Source organism: Sabethes cyaneus, chromosome 2 (genome assembly GCF_943734655.1).
Source record: "Sabethes cyaneus chromosome 2, idSabCyanKW18_F2, whole genome shotgun sequence".
In the NCBI taxonomy this organism is placed as follows: Eukaryota; Metazoa; Arthropoda; class Insecta; order Diptera; family Culicidae; genus Sabethes; species Sabethes cyaneus.
In genome coordinates, this window is record NC_071354.1 from 107,962,219 (window position 1) to 107,988,050 (window position 25,832).

Consider the following 25,832-nt stretch of genomic DNA (forward strand, 5'->3'; position numbering starts at 1 on the left):
TGCAATAAACAGGTGAACAATTAAATTATACCTGCTTCGTCATGTTCCATATTATTCTCTTACCTTTTGCCCGAAACTGCAAATCTGATGAACCACTTTTCTCCTGCCTCAAAGTGTCACATTTGACATAAAGAGAGTCGAACGAAAAATGAAGACTGGTTCTGTTCGATTTCTGCCAGGCATCCGGCTTTTTCGCAAGCGGGAATTTGTAACCGATATTCAACCAAGGGTAAGTCGCTTAGAACATTGTTGCAGGCTCAATTTAGGGAACAGCTTGCCTCATTGATTACAATTGCGGTACAATCATTTCACAGTTCATGGCACACTGTGGCCCACCTTTTTGACATTTAAAATTTGAAATGTTAGAAATTGGCAGCCCTGCCAATGTTTGTTATTGTCAAAACGATCAAAACAGTCTGGCTGGGCGCAGGCGAATTTGACAGGTTTCACACGATCAGCACCTCAGCGGCACAGTAAGGCACAGACTGAACAAAGTTTCTATGAATGAGGTGAACGGAATGCTCTCAGCGACTTACCCTTGTATTCAACATACCCCCAACGCCTGCTTCGTTCCGTAATATTTAAACGGAACCTTTATTTACAGTTTGCGCTCTTGCCCTTGCGTGTTACGTCAAAGCCACAACAAAAAAATATATGTGGCATCCCTGATGCTTTGTTGTTGCGCAAGCGCACGCGTGTTTTGTACTGTCTTGTGGTGAAGTGATTTTTCAATTTACCCAGTCTGGTTTGTTTTATAGTGGAAAACTGAAAGTTTTCGGTCAATAGAATGATTAAAACTTCTTTGAGAAACGAAAGATATAGCTATATGTTTTATTTGATACAATGCATTTCGATGTTGGGAGTTATCAAAATTGTAGATGGTATGCAAATGTTTCAACATTCACAATTGCAAGAGCATATACATTGTATATTTTTTTTTATGGATTTTCAATTTTTTTTGAATAAAGGGGCTTACGGAAACGTTGTGGCTTTACCTGGAGAGTGTCGTGATGTTAACGGAAAGAAAGTGGAACAGGGTAAATGCAAGGTTCTACAAATTTAGAAATAAATGACGACTTTCGTTTGCAGATGCCCACTATGTTCCGCCTGGTTCTGATGCATGTCGTTTATGTCTCTGTGATAATGGTCACCCTAAGGCATGCAAAGCTGTATTATGTACGCCTCCGCACGACTGTAAATCATTCCAGATAGGAAGTTCTTGCTGTGAATTTATCTGTTTAGATGATACTTTAGGAAACACTTCTGAAAAAAATTACGATTTCGTAATATGACTGGTGGCTACTTGTCTAACCATAACGATTTCAATAACAATTGTGTATCTTGTTATAAACCGAATTAGGCATAGAAAAGCCCAAGTACGAGAAGTACGACAAGCGATTGACGATCAACGGAATATGGGAAATATCGGATATATCGGAGGCAATATTGGGTATATTGGATCGGGGCCACTTAATATGGATTATCCGTACGAACATGGAACAGCACATTATCAACTTTGGAAACCACCCGGCAGTTATTTTGCTAGAGGTGAAGCCCCACCGCCTTACGAAGAAGCGATTGCGTTGGCTCAAGCAGAATCTCTCAGTACTTGTACAGTAAGGTAAGGCGAACAATAAATTTAATTTACCGCATCTCAGTTAACGATCATGCATTTCAAGCGATTTTTTTTTTTTTGGCGAGTGAGAACTCAGTTTGAACTCAATAGCATATAAAATTTAATATAACGCGAATCCAACACACACAGAAATTTTATGTACGGGTCATGTTATCCGTAGATGAGAATTTGTGTATTAACTACCCAACTACCGCAATATTCCAGCAGAGTCGAATTCAAATCCCGGATCCTAAAAGTCGTAAAGTGTTTTCCTTGTTATTGTGTTACCGCGAACATTATCTACTGTAATTATAATAGATCCTAGCTGTTCGCTGTAATTTTTACTGCCTTTTATTGCAATAATCTCTAATATTGATAGGTATACGATATGCATAGGTTTTATTATTTTATATGTATTAATATTTACATCTCCTTCAAAGCTTACTCTACTATATCCATCTCACTCCTTAGATAGCATCATCACCAGTTAAAGCTGAAATTAAATCAACGGCCAATTTAACATCATCGGCAATGTAACGAAACGTTAGTGATGGTTGCATGCATTTTTAATATACACATTTACACGCGTAGGGTAGCACGGGGCAAGATGCCCACCTCAAGCTACATATGTATAAATCTATAGAGTAGGGCACAGCATAAGTGCGGCGTTCGAAGTTGTCATCAATTTGCATGAGATATAAAGAACTGCCCATAAATGAAAAATTGGCTAATATACACCCCAAACAACGTCCCCACGGAAGTCGCGTGTTAAAAATTGCATTTCCGGAGGCACATGACGTGAAACAATTTTGGCTAATATCCAAAATAAATGAGAAGTTGGCTATAATATCCGTGATGATTTCAAACTGCATGTGCAGAAACCGATGTGTTCTTATTTCGCGTTTTTCCATCACGCATTCAAGCGGATCATGTGGTGTGGTAGAGGGATTACTGAGAAGAAGACAAATTTTCAAGTAGCTGGGGGACAACAGGAGGGGAACTGACAAAGGGAGTAGACACATTTAAATGAGAAAAAGGGTTTTGTTTTTTGTATTATGAGAATTTTTGTTACAATAATAGATGTACAAGTGACTGAGAGACAAAGGGGTCCGAGTAAGATCGGGCAATCAGCTAATTGAAGAAATACATAAATTGATTTACGACTAGTGGAAGAATTATAAACTTGATCGGCAAGCTATCAAATCCGATGGCATACGATTTGATGTTCCATGTGTTTTTCATAGTTTATTCTATATTTATTATTTATTGAGAGAAGCAAAACTTTTGGGAGTGCCTCCTCTTCCACGTTCTTAGCCTCCTCCAAACCTCTTTCATTTTTAACCGCGTTTAATGGATTGCACTTCAAGTGAGTAATAGACTTTTTTAAGCAAGTGCATAATTAATTCATATGATAAAACAAATAAGGCCATTACAAATATTTTATAAAGTTTTTGTCCTTCTGGTGTTGGGCAACATAATATTTTATGACGACAGCAAGTAATGAGGTAATGACTCCACTGATGTCATTGCAAAAGTTTGTAACGTAGTCTCAAATAACGCCCGATTACTGCTTGGTCTGGACAAATTAACATTAAAATCTCTAATCAATACAATGTTATCGTAGCGCGATGCAAAGTCCGTCGATGTATCCTGCCGAATTAATGTAGCGTCGTTTTCTAGAGGATTGTAATCGACAATAATTAACAGTTTACCTCTGCTCAATCTAAAACTAGAACCTCAGTCTTGTTTTCAGACTAGTAAGTTAGCTCTGTGTTATAAACTTTGGCACATGTAAGGTGTTCTCTACAGTAAACCACAATTCTACCACCACGTCGTATAGCATCTGTCGTTATGAATAATAGAAAACCCGGAATAGCCACACTTTTGTCACCGTTTCGATTCGTAAGCGATGATGCCGTGAAGTTAAACGTTGCCTAACTGAATTTTTGGAATTTTGAACAGACTTGACTTCATAAAGCTTCATTATGTGAATAAGGGAAGCAATTTTTAGAGCGCTGTGAAATCTTAACTGGACTAAACATATTCTTCTTTGGCAATTTTTCTTACATATAGGAATAACCATTTGAAAATTTTATTAATAAAATTCAATTCAAAATTCAACACAGTTCGTCAAGCAAAAGTCGGTAAATACTTAGCTAAGAATAGTAAGCAAGTTGCTCCTCAGTGTACACTTGATGTACGTGGTGGTGTTTCATTAAAAAACTTATGTCTTGACTTATCGACATTGTTCCTTTATTGGAGTCGAATGCTTTAACCCTTTGTCTGTACACTGGGGTCAATTTGACCCCAGGCCACTTTGAGAAGCTATGACTTTTATTTTTCAATGAGTAAATCTACTTCTTTCGCGATGTGTCTAGATGTGTCTACTGGAGATATTTTATTGTAGAAGTTTTTATTAGATCAAAAAATTTCAAAAACTAACGTTTTGCGACAATTTCACTTACGTTGTCTGTGCATTGGGGTCGATTTAACCCCAAATTGCTATATCTCAGCGAAAACATGACGGATTTCCGAATTTTTAGATGTTTCTGAAAGATAATTTAATAGACTAAATGATAAAATTATGAATGGCGACTTAGCGTGGGGAACCATTCACAAGGAGGGGTTTTAGTAAAAATAAATCGGAATAATCGGATGTTTTCAGATTTGTGACGATTATGTCACGAAATCCTTATCGCTTAGCCCGATACTTTCTTCTACAAAAATATACGCGAACATGAGATCTTCAAAGTTACTTGTGGTATTTTACCGGAATGAACCGGAAGCCGATATACAAGAGGATATGTGTGTTGAGGATAATAGGTAGGGTTGCCAAGTGGCCGGTTTTTGGCCGGCCCGAGCGGTTTTTCACTTGCAAAGCCGGTGGCCGGTTAATCCGGCAAAAAGGCCGGTTTTCCGACGTATGAAGCTGGATTTGTACTTTTTGCCTGGTTTGTTAAATTTTCTGATAAATTTATTAGCAATCCTGAACAGTGGATCATTGAAAATAGTTAGTTTTGCAGTGATAATACCTTACTTCTGGCGGTAATATACATTAAATTGTCCACTAGCGCCAGAAGCAAGTAGTTGTCACTCAAAAACTAGCTATCTTCAATAATTCACATGGGAAACTGTCAACCGACTCCCACTTTCTCCCTATGCCGGTTACATGTTGCCGGCGATTGTCTAACGCACATTACACATTACAGACAAATCCTCTAACTCTAATATGCTGCCACAACCCCCCCGATTTTTTTTAAGGCAAGACCGAGCGGCCGGTTTTTGCAACTTTCAGACTTGGCAACCCTAATAATAGGTCGTTTCTTCAACTACACCATCATTAATGTGTACTGTCTATACGAAGGTCGACCCGACGACGAGAATAAAGCGTTGTATATCCAGCTGGAGGCAACGTACGCCCAGATCGGCAGGGAAGCAATGCAAAGCGATAACGGCCAATTTATAAAATGTATTCTCTACTTAAAGCTACAAAAGACATAACATCGTTTCTGAAAGCAAATGTTATATGTTCTGGAATTTTCGAAATGAAATTGGACGACCAGTCAAAATGACTGGTCTGGTAAATCTAGTGTTAAATATGTGCAACTCGGGTAGGTCAGATCAAAGGTAATATCTATGTGATGAATCTCCAAAAGACCTGAATCAATGAAAAAATCCGATTTAATCCACCTAGTGGTGAAAGGAACCTTTGTTATACCATCGTATATGTCATTTGATATGGGCATTTCTAGCTCAAATATTATTTTTGATTTGTGTTTGAATTTGTAATTTTCATAAAACTGACAGAGTCAAATTCTATACGCATCACTTTATACCAGACTTGTTATAAACACCGCCCGGTGCGACACGTTTGCCACCCGTCCACATACGCACGGCAATGGGTGCTTTCGATAATTCGCTATGACGGCACCGCACGACCTCTTTTCCACCTACAGAACTGCCCGTAGCTGAATGCGTGAAAATTATTTACGACTTATTCTGTCTTTTGCACTCTTTAACAAATCGCTATTCTGCTTCACGCAAACTCAAAACTAATTTAGGTGTCTCCACTGCGGCGCCGTCATAGCGAATAGAACCAGACTTGTTATAAACACCGCCCGGTGCGACACGGTTGCCACCCGTTCACATACGCACGGCAATGGGTGTTCGCCTCTGAACGATCTTCTGGCAGTGGACTGTATAGTAGCGGCAGCGAAAGCAAAAGCAAAAGTCTCGGTGAGAAAATTAACTCTTCATCTAGCGCTTATAAGGGCTGGGGGTTGACTTTGCTCGCTCTCCTTTCAGTGGGAAAATCCAGTGGGGAAGTGGACGGTGAACCAAACAAACACCGGCTGCTATGCTAACAAACTTTATTCTAATTGTTCTTCGGCTTATTGCTACTGCTGCGAGGTGAACGGCTGGATGGCTGAAAACGGAATGGGGTGATTTTCTCTGGGTGGGCTGCTTTTATAGCTGCGGGATAATGACAGTGTGTGTTGCGCGATGCCAGCAGTGTATGCTGCTGGGTCCGGGTTATTTTCGGCTGGAGACGGAACATCCTCCCCCGGTTGAAGGTTCCGCGGTTCTCTGGACATCGCCGGGTTTTTCAACTAACTCGTTGTCTTCGATAGGCAGGATGGATACCTTATTGATTGGACGACGATACTTGCAGCCTTTGGAGAATACATCGACTGCACGAACCAGTCCATCGTCACCAGGGTAGACTGCTACGATGCGTCCTAATTTCCAGTTGAGGGGTGGTTGGTTCCGGTCATGAAGCAGGACGATCATGCCCTCGCGAACATTTGGCATCTCTCGTTGGTTCTTCTTTCGGGGCTGCAGGGTGTTCAGATAATCTCTGCTCCAAGCACTCCAAAAATGTTCACGAAGGAGTTGAAGATGTTGCCAGCGCGCCAAACGGGAAACTTTGACGTCTTCTAAGGAGGGCTCAGCTGGAGCGGTGAGTGGTCGTCCGATGAGGTAGTCAGCCGGGGTGATAACTCGTGGATCCGCCGGGTCATTCGAGATGGCGAATAAAGGGCGGGAATTCAAGACGGCCTCGATTTGAGCCATGACAGTTGAAAGCTCCTCAAATGTTAGCTGGACGTTGCCGACGACACGCTTCAGATGTGTTTTACAGGATTTCACGGCTGCCTCCCAGAGGCCGCCGAACTCCGGTGCGTCTGGCGGGATGAAATGCCACTCGATTTCACGGCTGCGACAAAAAGATTCGATGGCGTTCACAGTCTGCTGATTCTGGAACTGTTGATATAGGCTGTTCAATTCATGATTCGCACCTCGGAAGTTGGTGGCGTTGTCCGAGTGCAATTCATGAATCATTCCTCGGCGAGCAATTAATCTTCTTAGAGATGCCAGGAAAGCATCGGTGCTCAAATCGGAGACGACTTCCAGGTGCACAGCCTTAGTTGCCATGCAGACGAAGACTGCTACGTAAGCCTTGGTCAGCGTTGGACGACGTGACCCTTGGTTAATCCAGAAGGGGCCAGCGTAATCCACACCAGTTATGGAGAACGGGGGCGATGGCATCACTCTCGACGCTGGCAGGTTTCCCATTAGTTGATTGGGTGTCGTAGGATGGGTTCGGAAGCATTTAACGCATCGACGGGTGATGAAACGGATGATGGATCGACCTTTCGGGAGCCAGTACCTTTGGCGAAGAGCATTCAGCAAACCTGTTTGCCCGACGTGAAGAAGTTCGACGTGCATCTGCTGGATGAAACGATGAATCACCGGATCCTTATCCGGTAAGATAATTTGATGGCGACTTTCAAATGGTAGTTGCGATCGGTCAAGTCGGCCACCAACACGGAGCAAACCATTGGTGTAAATAGGACGAAGATTTCCTAACCTCTTGCAGGGTTCGTTGTCGAGGACTCGTTTGATTTCGTCAGCAAAGTGTGCATGCTGTAAGACGTGGATGATGGTTTCTGTTGCACGGCGAAGCTCATGGACGGTCAGATGGGATCTGAGTTCTCGGTCGGCTTGATTCTGCTTACGGCAATTATTAGCAAACCGACGAATGTACCCAACAATTCGTTGTAGCTTGCGGAAATTGCTGTAATTGGAGAAGAATAAAGGCATATCCATTCTTACATCCGAGATGGCGACGGCAGCTTTCAGTTCCGGTAGTGCCTCCTCAGGTATCTCATCCGGAATAACCACTTCGTAGCACACCACTTCAAGGTAACTCGGACCATGCCACCAGAGAGTGTTGGTAGCTAAATCTTCTGGAAGCTGTCCGCGGGAGATGACATCGGCTGGATTCTGATGGGATCGTACATGTTCCCACCGGAAATTGTCTGTGTGCTGCTGGATCACAGCGACTCGATTTCGGACGAATAGCTGCAACTGGTTGAGGGGTTTCTTTAGCCAGGCTAAGACAATCGTACTGTCGCTCCACAGCACAACTTCCTGAACCGGCATATCCAGGGCTGGCAGTACCTTCGCCAGCAAACGGGTCAACAGGAGGGCGGCACACAATTCTTTCCGTGGAATGGTGAGCTCACTCAAAGGCGCCAGTTTGGATTTACTGGTGAGAAGACGAAGCTTTGCCGAACCATCAGCAAAAAGGGACCGTAGGTAGATGCATGCTCCGTATGCCGTTGTGGAGGCATCCGAAAAACCATGCAACTCGTAGGCGACTGCATTGTCCAAAATAACACACCGAGGGATCTCGATGTCGTGGAGATGCATTAGGGAAAGTTGAAGATTTTGCCACTGCTTGGCAATATTTTCATCCACCGGATCGTCCCAGTTGATTTTAAGCTGCCACAGCTTCTGCGCGAGGAGTTTCGCCAAGACGATCACCGGCGAAACCAGTCCAAGGGGGTCGAAGAATTTGGCGATCTCGGAGTACACCGTACGTTTCGTTGGTGGTTGTTTCACAGGTGGATTCGGATGATAGGCGATCTTCAGCGTATCGGCGGTTGGGTCCCAACGCAAGCCTAACACTTTTATGGTTTCGTTCACTCCTTGCTCCCCCGGAGTCATCGTCTCACGTTCATCGATAGGAATGTTCTCCATCAGCTGTTGGGAGTTAGAGCACCATTTTCGTATAGGAAAACCTCCTCGACTTAGGAGTTCCTTTAACTGCTGTTTAGCCACGATAGCATCTTCCACCGAGTCAGCTCCTGACAGTACGTCGTCCATGTAGGTCTCCTCCTTCACTATACGAGCGGCGATGGGAAAGTTCTCGCCATCTTCCTTGACGAGCTGTACCAAGCACCTGGTTGCTTGATAGGGAGCCGATGCGGTACCGTAGGTGACAGTGCACAACTCCAAAACACGCAAAGGCAACGACGGCTGCTCTCGCCAGAAAATGCGCAAGAATCGACGATCCGATGGGACTTCGACTACTTGACGGTACATTTTACAGATGTCTCCGGTAAATGCTACCTTGAATTTACGGAATCGTAGCATGATGTGATGTAGATCGTTTTGCACTACTGGACCGACGTGGAGTACCTCGTTCAGCGAAAGATGCGACGGCGAAGATTTGGCACTTGCGTCGAACACGACACGGCATTTCGTGCTCGAGCTAGAAGGTCGAAGTACGGCATGGTGAGGAAGGTAGTAGCTCTACTGGTTGGGCGGGTCTTCAGATTCCATGATTTCCCGGCAGTGCCCGAGAGCCTCGTACTCCCGGATGAAATCCACATACTGAATTCGAAGTTCTGGATTGCGGACGAGTCGTTTCTCCAACATCAGAAAACGCTTTAGGGCCAGAGCACGACAGTCGTCCAGGAGGGGAAGATCACTATTGAACGGGAGCTGGACCATGAATCTTCCAGATTCATCACGCTGGTAGGTAGATAGGAAGTGGGCTTCGCATGCTATCTCTTCGGTCGACAGGTTGGGGACGTCTGGTACTTCCTCGATTTGCCAGAACTGTTGCATGTTCCGCTCGATGTCTGCAACCGATGCGTGGACGTACATGGGAGAAACGTTGGATGCATGTGGTGGTTCGATGATGATGCCAGCTATTATCCACCCAAGCTGGGTGTCACGTAGCTGTGGTAATCCATCTGCTAGGCTGAGGTGACCTGGCTTCAGCAAGTCAAAGAATAATTCCCCACCAATCAGCAAGTCCACTTTGTCGGGAATGTGGAACTTGGGATCGGCAAGGACCAGTCCTTCTGGGATCATCCAATGGGCGATGTCGATCTTGGAAGTTGGAATTGTCCCAGTTACTCTCGGAGTTACCAGACACTCCAGGCTGGTGTGGAACGATGATACACGGGATCGAAACTTGATGGTCACCTTATCACGAGCGTGGGTTCGTAGGGCGTTAATGCCAACAATTGGGATGTTGGCTGGCTTCTTTGGGATGCCAAGACGGTTGGCCATCTCTTCCGTGATAAAGTTGACCTGGGAACCGCTATCCAACAGCACTCGGCATGGATGTGGTTGATTTCTCCTGTCGTAGACCTGAACCACCGCAGTCAACAGCAGTACAGTCTTGGTGGATTGGGCGAAGTTTGCGGAACACGTTGTTGAAACCGGTTGGTTCACTGGTGCTGGCATCTGCGATGTTGTTGCAGCTGGTATCGGTGGCGGGATCGCCATCGTCTCGGTGGGAAGTGATACGTTGGGCTTCGTACCTCGGCTGGGTTCTTCATTCTCATGGAGCATAGTGTGATGTCGGCGTTGACACTTGTGGCATGTCTTATCGGAAGGGCAATCTTTGGAGCGATGGCCTTTGCGCAGGCAGTTGAAACAGACTCCAGCTGCTCGGATCTTCTCGTTCTTCTGGGCTGGGGTTAGGCTGGATAGGGCCGAACACTGGACGTTTCGATGGGAACCGCCACAAATTTCACAAGAGACTGGTGGTTGGGATGGGCCGGTCGATGCAGCATGGCTTCTTTGTGGTACACTTCTTTGTGGTGGATGGGGCTTTGGATTCGACAGGGCTGGCTGGCCTGCTGCTTCACAATTCTCCAGAACTTGGCATCTGGATTTCAGGAAGTCGATGGTCTGCTGGTAATTCGGTAACTCACCCTTCTTCTGCGTTGCTTCCCAAGCCTGGCGTGCACTCTTGTCGAGAGCTGACACGATCAAGAAAACGAAGAAATGCTCTGCCGTTCCATTGATCTCCTGCTGGAGGTAGCGCAGGCTTTCGATGTGGTTGACTGCTTCATCAACGAGGGCACGAAGTTCTTTATTGGCGGTGGAGGACATCTTTTTTAATGTCAGCAGTCCTCGGAAATGGCTCTCCATTATGGCTCGTTTGTTGTCGTAGCGGTCCATCAAGACGTTCCAGGCCTGTTGGTAGTTCCCTTCACTCAGGATTTTGGCATCTAGTACACCTGCGGCATTTCCGATAAGCGCTTTGTCCAGATGATACAGTTTTATGGCGTCTGTATCACCCGAATTGGCCATCAGATCGGTAAAAATGGCCTTAAACTTCGGCCATTCAGTATAGCTTCCACTGAACGTTGGAATTGGCATCTTGAGGGCCTGTTGCTGGATAATCACTTGTTGAGATGACGGGTTAGGCGCAGATGTTGGTACTGCACGGTTCTTTGCTTCCAGCAGCAGCTCTTCCACGGCGTTGCTCACATTGTTGTAGATATCTTCGAAGGCATAATATTCATTTTCCTCCTGGAACAGGTCTTCATCCGATACTAACGATAGCACCTTGCTATGGAATCCACTGTACTCCGTGTATACAGCAGAAAGCGTTTTGGATAGCACATTTAATTGTGCTAAACCAATTGCTGCACTGGTGATGAGCGTTCGTTGAATACGCACTAATTTCTGCTTTACTTGAGAGCGCTGACGGCAGACCACACGATATTCCTTTTCGGTGACAGGATCCATAGTAACAGCAACAGCACCAGCTTCAAATCCGTGAAATGATGCTGAGTCCTCTTTTTCACCGTTTTCCGAACGCGACGGCGAATGCATTACGGGCATCGCTTAATCAAAAATATTTTTGACGAATTAATCGCAACGCGACGAGCGAAAATCGTGACACGCCACACGTTTAAACACGTTCACTTTTTCAAAATGTTCAGTCAATAACGGTTCGAACACGTCCAGCAGGAACGAACACGTTCAAAAAGTTCACTTTTCAATAACGGTGGAAGGTTTCGAACGCGAGTGCAAACGAACACGTTCAAACAAGTTCACTTCAATAACGGTGTGGCACGTTTCGAACGCGAACACGATCGAACACGTTCAAACAAATTCTTGCGTGCACGCCGCAGCGGTAGCAATTCGGTTCGGTAACAAGTTGTTAGCACAGAGCCGAATGCTGCTTTTTCCACCAGGTTCAATCCTTTCCGGCACGCCTAGGTGCGGCGTCGGGATGGCTTCTAATCCGGTTCGGGTTGGACCAAAAAGATGTTCGCCTCTGAACGATCTTCTGGCAGTGGACTGTATAGTAGCGGCAGCGAAAGCAAAAGCAAAAGTCTCGGTGAGAAAATTAACTCTTCATCTAGCGCTTATAAGGGCTGGGGGTTGACTTTGCTCGCTCTCCTTTCAGTGGGAAAATCCAGTGGGGAAGTGGACGGTGAACCAAACAAACACCGGCTGCTATGCTAACAAACTTTATTCTAATTGTTCTTCGGCTTATTGCTACTGCTGCGAGGTGAACGGCTGGATGGCTGAAAACGGAATGGGGTGATTTTCTCTGGGTGGGCTGCTTTTATAGCTGCGGGATAATGACAGTGTGTGTTGCGCGATGCCAGCAGTGTATGCTGCTGGGTGCGGGTTATTTTCGGCTGGAGACGGAACAATGGGTGCTTCCGATGTTAAAAGCTATGCTACTTTCTTTTATAAATCTTGATTTGGTTAAATTACGCATTTCAATCAAAAACGGGGTTTCAATTGAGAGATGTGAGTATAATATTCAAATAAAGTATGGTTTAAAAATTCGTTAATTTAATCTTTAATCGTTTTAACTTTCATGTCCATATTATTCGCTAAACGCAATGTACAGAATGTTTTCGGATAGGTACAGTCAACCAAAAAAGTATTCGGACAGCAGCGCATAAAATTTTCTTTTAGTAATTTTGCACAGTATTGTTGCAAAGAATGGTAACACATATTTTTTAAACCATGTTTATCTAAAGCATATTTAGATGCACAACAAAAATTCGGGGAAAAGCTTTCCGTTTTGAAGATAGGGTACATATAGTTTGAATTGCTCAAAAATGCAGCCAAAAAAGTATGCGGACAGTTAACTATTAGTTGAAACAAATGTCCTTTCTCGCTCAACTACTACCTTGTAGGACCATTTACATTCTTGATGACCTGTTTTAATCTATTTGGGATAAAATTAACAATTTTTCAAATATCCCTCTGTGAATTGCTGACCATTTTTTTACAAGAGCTCGGTTAAAGTCATTGTGATAAGAAATCGAATGTTTTCTCATTTAGAAATGAAATTTTCTGAAAAGATGTTCAAAAGGGTTCAACTCTAGACTGAATGCTGATGTTTCGATAGCGCTAGGACAATTGTATGGTGCCTACCGCTTACAATTATCGACAGTATGTTTTGATTCGACATCCCGGTACAATATGTATGTACCACACAATTACAAATTTGCTTTAATTTCACCTAAAATTGTTCAGATAGGGTAAGCGTACCAGTAGTGGCGCATTTAGTAGTAAAATTTCAATTTTTTGGTCAAAATACAGTGATATCAGGATAAACATACAAGCACGCGCACACGATATGATTGAAACATTCTTAATCTTACTAAAATTGACGGTTGGAATCATTAAACATTAGAATTTCGTTAAAGAGAAAGATTTTTTCAACGATCATTGGTTCGCCTATAGTTGTGGTATGGTTCATATCGAGGTCCCTAGAATGGAGGCATCGTGAACCCATAGTGGAGGCAACACATTAAACATTCAATTACTACAATAAAAATTTATACAAATTGGCTCGCCTTGTTTGCATGAGATCAAGTACTTACTTTATATGCGCAACAGATTTAAATTTCTTAAATTCATTCATAAATAATATCAGAAAGAGATAAAATCCAAAACCTTTTTCAGCTGGTATGCAGAATTAAATTTTAACCGGGAAATCTTAGCAAAACCAGCGGAATACTCCTACTAATTTCATTTTACCGCTAAGAGAAGAAATTTTTATTTCAAGCGAACCTGTACAACCCAGGTACACAATATATATACGTTATTTAGAAGGAAATTGCATTTTTTCTTATAAAGGGCGTATTTTATGCAAGAACCACCACTATTGGTACTACCTCCACTAAGGGTACGCTTATCCTAGTTGAGTTTACATTTAATTCTATCCAAAAATATATATCCTTGCTGCCTCGGAGCTTTCCATGCACCCCAACTTGGTATGACATCAACAACCCTTATGCAAGAATAACTAAAAGAGAAGGTTTACTAGAGAAAAATGCAATGAAAAGCAATGCGGTTAGTGTCATACCTTGTTGGGATGCATGGATAGCTCCGAGGCAGCAAAAATATATATTTTTGGATAGAACGAAGTGTAAACTCAAATATCTGAACAATTTTAGGTGAAATTAAAGCAAAATTGTAATTGTGCGGTACATATATATTGTACCGGGATGTTGAATCTAAACATACTGTCGATAATTGTAAGCGGTAGGTACCATACAATTGTCCTAGCGCTATCGAAACATCAGTATTTAGTCTAGATTCGATCAACATGGCTTCTTCCTTGGTAGATCAACAACTACTAATTTGGCTCAGTTTACCTCACACTGTACAGTATCCCCCCGCTAATCCGACACCCCATAATCCGACGACTCAATAGTCCGGATCTCGCTAATCCGGAAAATTCCGAATTAAAAAGTATTGCACTTGACTTCTTTCAATCGAAAACTACCTTCGTTTGGCGTCTCCGTTAAAGTCAGAATGGCACTCTTTCTAACTAAATGGAAATGGTACATGGTGCTGCTTCTAACTACGTTCACTTTTGCCATGGCTATAATATTTTCATTGCTATTTTCAATAGACTGATGTGCTTGCGCTTATTTCGATGACGAAATTGAGCATTGCCGAGTATAAAACATGGTTATTGCGTACTTACGACAAATATTTTCAAAAATTTCCGGAGTTGTTTACGTATGGATGTAAACAAAACCACATTTCAAACTCACACTGACGTCAGTTTGACTGTCGGATTATCGAGTCAAAATTCGCTAATCCGGCTATAAATTTGTCGGATTAGCGGGGCGGTACTGTATTAAACATATGGAAGACGGCGCGCAAGTAGATACCATCTATACAGATATTAAAGCTGCATTTGACCGAGTCGACCATTCCATTCTGGTGGCGAAGATTGCTCGGCTGGGCGCTTCGTTTAGCTTCGTAGAATGGCTTAAATCATACCTGACTAGCCGTTCACTTACTGTAAAGATCGTAAACAATGAATCGTATAGCTTCGTCAGCAAATCAGGGGTACCTCAAGGAAGCAATCTCGGGCCACTGCTATTCTCTATATTTTTCAACGATGTCTATTTTGTCATCCCGCAAGGATGCAGGCTACTACATGCGGACGACCTCAAGTGCTTTCTTGCGATACGATCCATAGGAGACTGTATTGAACTGCAAGGATATCTCGACGATTTATCTGGATGGTGCTCTTATAATCAGCTGATCCTCAGTATAAGTAAATGCCACGTAATCTCCTTCACACGCAAAAAAACATCCATTCTATGGGACTACACTATTTCTGGTCACCCGCTAGTAAGAGTGTCAACTTTTAAAGATCTTGGGGTTCTGTTGGACTCTTGCATGTCCTTCAGAGATCACTACTCATCGATCATTGCACAGGCAAATAGAAACCTTGGTTTTATCACCAGAATTGGCAAAGAGTTCACTGACCATATTGTTTGAGGGCACTGTATTACTCCCTTGTTCGCCCTGTTTTTGAAACTTCAACAGTAATTTGGAGCCCCTATGCAGATGTTTGCATAAGCAGAATTGAAGCTGTACAGTCCAGATTTTTACGTAGTGCTCTTAGATCTCTACCTTCGCGTGACCCAATGCAATTACCCCCATACGAGCAGCGTTGTCGACTACTTAACATGGAAACACTTGCGCAAAGGCGTGATATTGCCAGAGCCGTTTTTATTGGAAAGCTTCTAACTAGCAAAATTGATGCTCCTCATCTTCTTGCACAAATCAATATTAATGCCCCTACTAGAAGCTTGAGATCATGGGACTTTATGAGGCTTGACTTTCAGCGCACTGGGGTTTTTACGCCCTCTTGAAGAGGTTTCACCTCAAGGGGGCTTTTCCCCATCCTACCATAAATTCATGGAGACCAGATGGTCAGATGAATCAAGTAAATGATAAATGACACCAAACTTGGGATTGTTGCTTCTTGACCCAAAACGAACAATCTGGCCAAGTTTGGTGAAAATCCGAGAAGGTCGATTACAGGTGACTCGGACACTTGACGTGGAATGACCCGGCTGCATTTAGAAGCTAATTATTATTTTGAACACGTGTTGTCAAGCACATACGAAGTTCTTCAAATTCAAATTACATATTTGTATAACGAGAAATATAAGTATAATAATAATAATAATAATAATAATCTTAGGCTACAAAATATTCATAAAAGACGTTGTTCTACAAAATCCTTTGATAAATGTTGCACCATTTCAGTAAAAGTCTAAAAATGCATCAAATCGCTACTATTTTAACTCGAAGTTACCATTTCCTGTACAATTCAACACTAGATATACCAGCATTTTAAATATACCTATTTATACCAAAACCAGTCAAAATGACTGGTGGATAAGAAATGGTTGGTGAACGACTGAATAATGTGTAACACAGCCCCATAGTGGTCCTTAGCCTCGTATCCAGCAACTTCTATCTCCACCTCCTCGTGGAAGGGTAACCAACCTGTTTTGGACCTCATCTGCAGCTGTACATAATTTGGACACTTTCATTTGATTTTGCTGTAAGTGTCCAAATTATGTACAGCTACAGATGGGGTCCAAAATAGGTTGATTACCCTACCAGCCGGAATACGTGCAATCTTAGCGGAGATGTGGTAACCAACCCTGGTGGTAAGTAAGGTCGTATACCGACAGGCAAGGAGGCACTGTCTTGTCTCGGCACTATACGATGGCAGCCTCATCATGAGACTCGGCAGCATAGCCCTAGTAAGGCAAGCTTTTTCAAAAATATTACGAAAAATCAAGAAAATTCAACTCGAAACATTTAGCATGGGCAGGCGATGAAACAAGGATTTGGAATGGATGCTTCCTACCTGGAACTGTAAAACCAAATTTCGTGGATGGCGACAGAATGTTGCTCGTTCAGTTAGAACCGCAAAAGTTCGACATTGTGGCACTACAGGAGATCTGTCGCAAAGGCGGGAAGGTTTGGGGGATCCGTGGCGCCAAGGCCCAATTTTGCCAGAACGGTGGAGCAACCAACGGGCTGGAAACGGGCTTCGTAGTGATAGGCAGAATGCAGGATCGGGAGAGGATATGTGTGTTTAGGATAGCCGCTTCTTCAACTACACCATCATAAACGTGCACCGGCCACACGAAGGTAGACCTGACGACGCGAAAAAAGCGTTCTATGTCCAGCTGGAAGCAACATACGATAGCTGGTCGAGTGCTCGCCATGGGATATCATCGTCATTGGGGACATGAACGATCAGATCGACAGGGAAGCAATGTATAGATAACGATAACGGCCAGCGATGCATCAACTTTACAGCTTCCCGAGGCCTGGGGATCAGAAACCCATTCTTTCCCCACATAGATCTACAAAACCACCAGGAGATCACCTGACCAACTAAAATTGAACCTAATCGACCATATTCTCGTCGAAGATCGGGTTTTCTCGAACATCACCAACGTACGCTCCCTACGGGGTACGGATATCGACTCAGATCATTAGCTAGTAGCAGTACACGTGCGCTCAAAATTATCGCCGGTATATACCTCACGACAAAGCCACCCTCGGTTAAAAAATCGATAATTAGACAACCCGGAATGTGATGAGAACTACGCGCATACTATGCGCCTTCCTCTGTGGCCAGGTGCTTCGACCCTCGAAGATAAATGTAGCAGGATACGTTCGGCCATCAGTGAGGCCGCAAAACGCCAGAAGGAGAGCTAGAACCACTATTTCAGGCTAGTGAGATGCGCAAGTTCTATGAGAAGGTGAACCGATCTCGTAAAGGATACATACCGAGGCCTGATATATATAGGAACGAGCAGGGAAACCTGGCCACAAACGAGCGCATAGTTGTTGGTGAGTGGAAGCAGTTCTTTGATAGGGATCTCAATTGCTGATATAGCAAAAAGAAATGGAGCAAAAGTCAACGTATGACTCCGTATGAGAGCCTAAGGGCGTTTCGACTTCCGATCTCAAAGGGATCCGGCGAGAAATCGGTCAGCTGAGGATAGAACCGCCGAAAAGGACCGACTCTCGACAAAACTCTACAAAAATGGCCAAGAACCATTAGGAACGGCATTTCACTGAATAATTTCATGCTTCGGACTCATCGTTCTCCCGAAATGCTACATTTGTTCATAGAATCTTGCACCAGTCATTTTGACTGGTACTGGTATAAATGGCAAAAACACAAATTATATTTGTTACTAATATATATAAAATAACATTAAGTTCATAAAATGTATTCTCTACTTATAGCTACAAAAGTCATAACATCAGAACATCTCAGCAACTACACAACGTATTCGAACAAACTTTTTTTTTTTGTTTTGTTGGTAGTAGCTTGGCAAAGACTTTTATAACTTTTCAGGTTTGAAAACGAAACGCAGCCTGAGAAAAACGAAAAAACAGAAGAAAAGACGGCTGGAAAAACAAAATTTTGTCTTTTTTTTTCTTTTTTCTCTGGCTGTGTTTCGTTTACGTTTAGTTATAAAAGTCTTTGCCAAGCTACTACCAACAAAACAAAAAAAAGTTTGGTCCAATACGTTGTGTAGTTTCTGAGAAAAAGGTACATAAAGTTTGAAAATCGTGGTTTTCCAGGAGCGGCGTTTTATTCCGCTGAAGTTGTTCCTCGCTGCACTGGAATGCTTATGTGTATGATCGTTTTTCGGCCACTTCCCGTGGTCGGATCATTAAAAATTTAGTATCAAAATAAGCAGAAAAGACTGCAGAATCAAAATCTGAAATAAAAAATTATGATTTTTTCAAAATTTTTGGTCGTTTATGTCCCCTTAAATGAAATTTCGCAAATTTTAAATTTTTTCCGAATTCAATTAATTTTTGTAACCAAATATGACTCCAGACATGCCATCATAACTTTTTTATGAATGTACCAGATCCCAATGATTGTGAAAAAATAGTTAAGTACCTTGTTTCACCTACTTTAACATTTCTAAAAATATTTTTTTGAATTTACTCCTGAAAAATGCCATTTTTTTATAAAACTCAAATGTGCGACCCCTAAATCGCGGCAACCAATGTTGACGCCATATAAAAGTTTTGTTGTGCCACCCTAAGCTATCATTTGAGGGGTGAGCCCCCGGGTTTTCTGACAAGGTGCTATTTTGGGACACTCTAATATGGGGCATTTATAGAGTAAATTATTATTCATAAGATTGCTGAACTAAGTATTGCTCTATCTTTAGTATTTACGGCGCACTCTCAGTTTACACTGGGATCGCACCTTGGTGCACCAGCCAGTGTGAACTGGTAGTGCGCCGTAAATACTAAAGATAGAGCAATACGTTCATCAATCTTATGGATAATAATTCACTCTATAAATACCCCATATGCAATATTTTCGAATTTTGCTTGGCTGAGGTGTTACAGTTAAAAAAGCAAAATAAATTCACTGAAGGCAGGACAAGCCTGATCACTACAAAGCTCCTTCCCAGCTCGTCAGACTGTGGTCACCCACGATTTTCTGAGATCTGCAGTTGCAGGTATCAAGCATCCATTTCATGTGATTATTTCGTTTTTTTCGGTTTTTGATTTCTTTCTTCGTTTTATTGTTCAACTCCACCTCTATTTTCGCGACAAAATTGTTGGAGTAGATCTTACGCTTCAGGTTTGCCCAGAAATTCTCAATGGGACGCAGCTGGGGAACGTCGGGCGTGTTCGCCGACTTGGGTACCAGCCGCTCGATATCCTCCAATGATCGCTTCAGTAGTGGACCGACGCCAGATCCGGTCAGAACACCGCGGCTTCGCCTTTATGGTATTTCTAGATGAACGACGCAACTTCCGGCAGGCACTTCGTACTATAAATTTTCCCGTTCACGACGAGTCCGGAGTGAAAGAAGAGCGGTTTTAACACCCCCTTCTCGCTGATTGACAGCCACAGAGCACCTTCTTGTGGAACTTGATGTGTGAAATAAACTTCACCTTGAAGCTCACTTTCTTCGTGGGGGAAGTAGAATACGAAGTGCCCTGCACGTCGTTGCCTTCCAGGGTGAGATAGATCTCGTCGTTCATCACCACCATCACGTCGCGATTCGCCGAGAAAATCGTCTTGACCATCTTCTTCAGTCGCTGCCGTTACGCAATTGCCTGCAGCTCCATGATCAGTGGACGCTTCCTGACATGTATGTGCATGTTCGCCAGGTACTTTTTCACTGTTTGGTCAGTTGCACCGACCTCCCGGCCAAGCGTACGCAGTAATGAAGTAATGAATTTTCCCTCGGTCTTCCTCTTCAGCATCCTTTGGAGCTTCTTGTCGCTCAGGGTCGTCGGTCGTTTAGAACCGGGCTTTCTTTCGATGCTCTGATTGTTGTCTAATAGTGCCAAGATGTTGTCGATGCCGGATCGGGCGTATCCGGCGTCCAGGAAGCGCCGCACGATGTCCGTTTTCGATACGGCGGGGTACGGTTCATTGAACGCGCACACTTCTGAACGGAGTAGCTTCACTTTTTTCGCCATTACGATTAGAGTTCGACTGATAGAGCTGTAGAATTTTTTCGCAAGTAAGCTAATATAATAACCTTCCATGGGAAATTTATCACACTCAATTAGCTGTCTTAGTTTTTTTTTATCATCATCTGAAAAAGTTCATTTTTTAATGCATACGTTATAATCGCGCATCGAGTTACGGAAGAAAGAAGAGTCGGGGTATCGACTTCTAAGAAGGTAGGTTAACTCCAATTTGTGACGATGAACTAAACAGTTAACGAAAACTAGCAGTAATTAACTTTTCATCGTAAAGCCCAATTTCAGAATCAGTTTTTGGCCCTAAAAGCGCTGCATTTTTTTGCCTATCTGAACACAGCGAATCATGAACAGAATTTTTGTTTCAAACAAAAAAACTGCTTTTGAAATTGGTAGAATCGATGACGACTAATTTCTCGTTAAAAGTTAGGATCATCTCGGAAGCTGTCCACAACGATGTTGACGACGAGGTTTGATTGCGTGACAGGGGCGTAGCCGGAAATTTTTCTTAGGGGGGGTTTTACAAAAAAAATTGCATAGCCTAACCTTAAGGGGTTTATTCAGGAAATGGGGAATTATTTTTAATCATCATAAGCTTTTTTGGTTTATACTCCGGGCTCTTCATTTGACTTAAAAAAAACAAATTAATATGAAAGAAGGTAAATGTTGAAATTGCACCTCCCAGTTGACATCGCAGTACGTTGTATATTCAAATCTTGGCTGGGAGAGACTATTACTGTCAATAGGATCGAGTCCCTTCCAAGCGCGGCAAAAGTCAAGACAAGATGACAGCTTAACCTGCATGCTTTTCAACATCGTCCTTGAGAAGATGATCCGACGAGCAAAATTGAAACGAGAGACTCAATTTTCAGTGAAAGTATCAAACTTCTTGGCTACGCAGATGACTTTGATATTGTAGGCCGAAACTTCGCAACGGCGGAGGCCGTCTGCGCTAGACTGAAAGCGGAGACTAGTAGGATTGGGCTAAAGGTAAATGCGTTGCAAACCAAATACATGATTGGTAGAGGCTCAAAAAGACGAACATGCACTTTTCGTGGACGGTAATCGTTGGGATCGCTGGTGGCCCCGGTTAACACAAATAAGGAGATCCTGCGACGCATTTAACCAGAAAATCTCGTCTACTTTGCCCTTCGCAAAACGCTTCCATCCGCTAGCAAACGATAGCCACCGTACGATGCTGACAAAGTACATAGCCCTTATTAGACCGGTAGTTTTTATGGATTTGACGATACTCAGGGAGGACAGCCCGCATTTGCGGACGATATTTCATGGAGCAAAAGCTGGAAGCGAAGAGCGGCGGAGGTACACTAGAATCTCTTTTTACGTCCATTTATTTTACGTGATTTCCTTTTGCGTCAATATTTTTACATACGGAATTTGAATTAATGTCGTCTCGTTTTACATCTAAAATTTGAATTAACGTCCACCCTTTTTTCGACCGATTGTTCTTACGTCCTATAATAGTGGACGTAAAACGAAGTTTGCATGTATATGAATCACGAGCAGCAGACACAACTTGGGGAGATTACCATCGGACTTCTGGTAACGGTAAACTACGGTCCGGACCGGACAGTTATAAGGAATAAATTTCTATTTAACAATCCCACGGCCACCCAGAACAGAGTGGCTCTACGGGCGAGATAACTCAACTTGGTCTTGCGATTTGCGCCTTCTGAAACGCCTGGAAAATCGGCGACGAGTAACTCAAGATTGAGTTGTATGCAGTCGACTAGTTGAAACAGCACGAGGTCTATGCTACTGACGACGACAACGAGGATCGTACAACTAGTCCCGTAAATTTTCCTGTGCTCTAAGCAATTGGTAGCAGAAATTTCAAGCTTCAAAGTGTAGAACAAATTTTCATATTGGGATGGGGGTTTGAACCAGGACCAGGAAATTTACGTGTATGAGTGTCTTGCCAAAAACGTCGGCTGCCTTTGCTTAGGCTTGATAAACTTGGATAATTTTTTCTTTTGTATTTAGGTAACTTTGTCTTCGATGATATAATTTTATACATAAAAAATTATTTAATAGCCATAACGTAAAGTTTTTCTTTTTTGCAGTGTTGCTACATCAACTCAGAGGCAGTATCCGATCGGGCTGACAGAAACTGAAGCAACACAAACCATCACTGCAAATACAACCAACCTAATCAACATCAATATTAACAATGGTGGAAATCTAACAGCAATAGCTACTGGTGAAAATCATATAGCATCTGCCATCTCTACTGCTGACGCTCAAATTGATACATCCAATACAAACGTTTCTAACGAAACATGTGTTGCATTTCCGACGAGTTATTATACTATTCCCGTAACTACATCCGAAGTGTGTACGAATCAAAACTGTGATTTAAATCTTGGAAGTAACTGTACTTATTCATTGTCCAATGCTTCAAATTTAAAAGACGTACAAACGTGTACGAATCAAACAATCGTATCGAGCACAAACGCAACGACGCCAAAAAATAGAGCAATGGAGAGATTCGCGGACACATTTAACAATTCTACTAATCGTACAATTCTACCGCCACCTATATTTGACAGTATCGCCAACGAACCAACCACTGCCAGCGAAGAAATTGCATCAATAACAAAACTTCGTCCAGCAGGGAAGCGATATCACCGAACAATACCAAGGCATTATACGGCTGTGGATCCGATAATCAATCCACTTAAGGCAAACCGTGGTACCATTGTAGCAACAGTATTAACAGATAATTCTAGTAATATCCCTTGTAAGAGCGATGCTATAAGTAAAAACAATCGTTCAGATCCGAAATTACTCGGAGCGAAGAAAATGTCCTGCCAATGCCCAGTGCAACATACCCCAATGTCTTATCTTTCATCTCACGTTGCTGGAATAAATCAACACGCTAGCAATGAATCTGCAACAATATCTGATAATGGACGAGCTCTCACTATTAAAAAGAGACCTTGCGATCTTACACGAAATATCAATATGCCGAAAAATACAATGAACGCGCATATAAATCCTTTAACCCCCACACAATGCAAAAGTTCATTGAAAAATAAACCAGAAATTTACGATGGCAGCGAAAGTGGTTTATATTCTAGCACGGATTTTGTTAAATTACAATATGTTCCCAACTCTAGCAAACCTGCAAATGATCTGACACGTTTTGATGCAAATACGGGTTTAAAAAAACAAAACTCATTAACCAGAAAATCTGGTTTCATGAACGATAATCCACTAGTCGTTAATCCGGTTTCAAAAACATGCCCGGATATTAAAGGACAGGAAGTTAATACGAAAGACATTGGTTCGCAAAATTTAACATGTGTAAAGCAAAATGCATCGTATGATCGGGAAACTCATAGGAAATTAGTAAATTCGTCAAAACCAAACATTGAGCAAAATCCTGAACTTCCACCAAAAATGTACAAACACAATATCGGTAGATCATCAGGTGCTCATAGAAAATCTTATTATAGTAATTCTAAAACCCACGCCATCTCCAAACTTTCTAGTGACAATGCTAAATTCTCTATTCCAATAACAAACTCTGCCAACCTTTACAAAGATGATGCTAATCAAGCACAAAGAAACCATTTCACAAAATCATTACCAAGAAATGTTGCTGGAGCCAGTCATGAATATGCACAACTTCCTCAAAAGTCAGCATACGGAGCAAATGATAGTAGTAGTACTAGCATTAACTTTAACACTTTGCCAAAGAAAAACAAACATAGTACTCGTAGTTCAAATTTATTAACAGAAGTAGTAAGTAAGGTGCCATCAGTAATTAACATTCCATCGACATTCCAACCACCTCCACTGTTGGAAATTGGAAACTGTGCTCCAGAATCTAAAGAAGCTGCTTTTATCAATCACACTTTAAATAACAACAAGAAATCAGTTACTAAAAGAGCTAATAATGATGATTCGTCACGGTCTGATCACACATACAGTTCTAACCGACTTGGTGTACATGCTTATGTAACAAAATCAGATAAACCTCTTCCGGTGTTGACGACGTCGACGAACTGTGTAAATCCTAAAGAGCACTTTCTTCCCAACGACAACAGTCTTGACGATGATTATCTGAGCGAATGTGAAAACTGTAAATCCGCACATGGTTCGCGCTACTACTTGGAAGAAGAGATTGATGGAGCTCCACAGGAAACAATGACGCTACAACGAAAGATGCCGGAAAACGAAGAAGATCAACAAAACTACTATCGTGTATCATCTACGCTACCGACCAACACAAGTAGAAAAACACCGTAAGTAGTGACGTTTTTTATTTTGTTCTATAGGTTAGAGCTGGGAGCGACGGAAAACTTTGCTCCAATTTCGATGGTTGTCGTATCGTATCTTATTGAAACTTTCTTGTGCAACTACGATATTGGCTTTAAAACTAATCTATGTACTCATAAAACAATGAATTCGGAGCGGAATTGAATACATTCGGGCAAGATGAAACACTATTGATCGAACGGTCTGAATGGTAAAAACTCTATTTTACCTCCACTGTTCGCTCCCGGGTTTACCCTTTGGTTTAAATTTCTTAGATTTTATAATAAATCTGATTTTGATTTAATATCTCAATATTTTTTTCAGGATCGTCAAAAACCGTGACACATGGTTTACAACTATCCCTGCTAGTTCATCATCGGAAGAAGATATAGTGGAATAATAACATAGATGTGTCATCTAATGTTCTTCACATTGTGTTCCATTGTAGATGTACTTATCCAATAATCTAAATGCAAAGCACATTTTTCAAAGCTTTATAAGCTTTATTTATGTGCAGGCCACATATTTTGTTCTATGTTAACAAATCATCATTATTATCTAACAGTTTATATTTTAATAAACACGAATGAATCTATACGTGACGAATCGAAATACGAAAACTACAGTTTATAGTATTATTTTGCAGTTCTAAAACAACTACTCTTAATTTAGTTTTTTGGCATTTGTGAATTTCTCTTCTTTCAAATGTCCAAGGGGTATGAAATCGAGAAGGCAAATGAGGAAGCGTCCAAGATAGCTCTTGTCATGCCAAGCCCCTACTTACATCACTCGCTAGTGACCTACACGGTGTCATGTTGCGCATAATCCGCAAGCAAACTCAAAATTTTTTTCAGTAAGTACTATTATAACTGTTTAATTGAGACCGAATAGACCACCGAGCGACGTAGCAGCAGTCTCGGCTGGAGCGCTGGGGGTTTTAGGAGGCTGGAAATCTGTCTAGGTATATTTGTTTTCTTAGGTCTACTGACCTTTATTACTTTCCTTTAGTTGGGTCCGAACGAGCGAAAGCGAGTAAGGAGAGGATCACC

At 42.3% G+C, this 25,832-nt stretch overlaps 1 protein-coding gene across 1 annotated transcript; it reads left to right on the forward strand.

Annotated features, from left to right (window-relative positions):
* The first annotated feature begins 1,287 nt into the window (after positions 1 to 1,287).
* LOC128734021 (uncharacterized) lies at positions 1,288 to 25,392 on the forward strand. The gene is made up of 3 exons (XM_053827979.1): positions 1,288 to 1,621; positions 22,584 to 24,770; positions 25,108 to 25,392. The coding sequence occupies exons 1-3, from the start codon at positions 1,416 to 1,418 to the stop codon at positions 25,181 to 25,183; spliced, it is 2,469 nt and encodes an 822-aa protein (XP_053683954.1). The 5' UTR covers positions 1,288 to 1,415; the 3' UTR covers positions 25,184 to 25,392.
* The last annotated feature ends 440 nt before the right edge of the window (positions 25,393 to 25,832 follow it).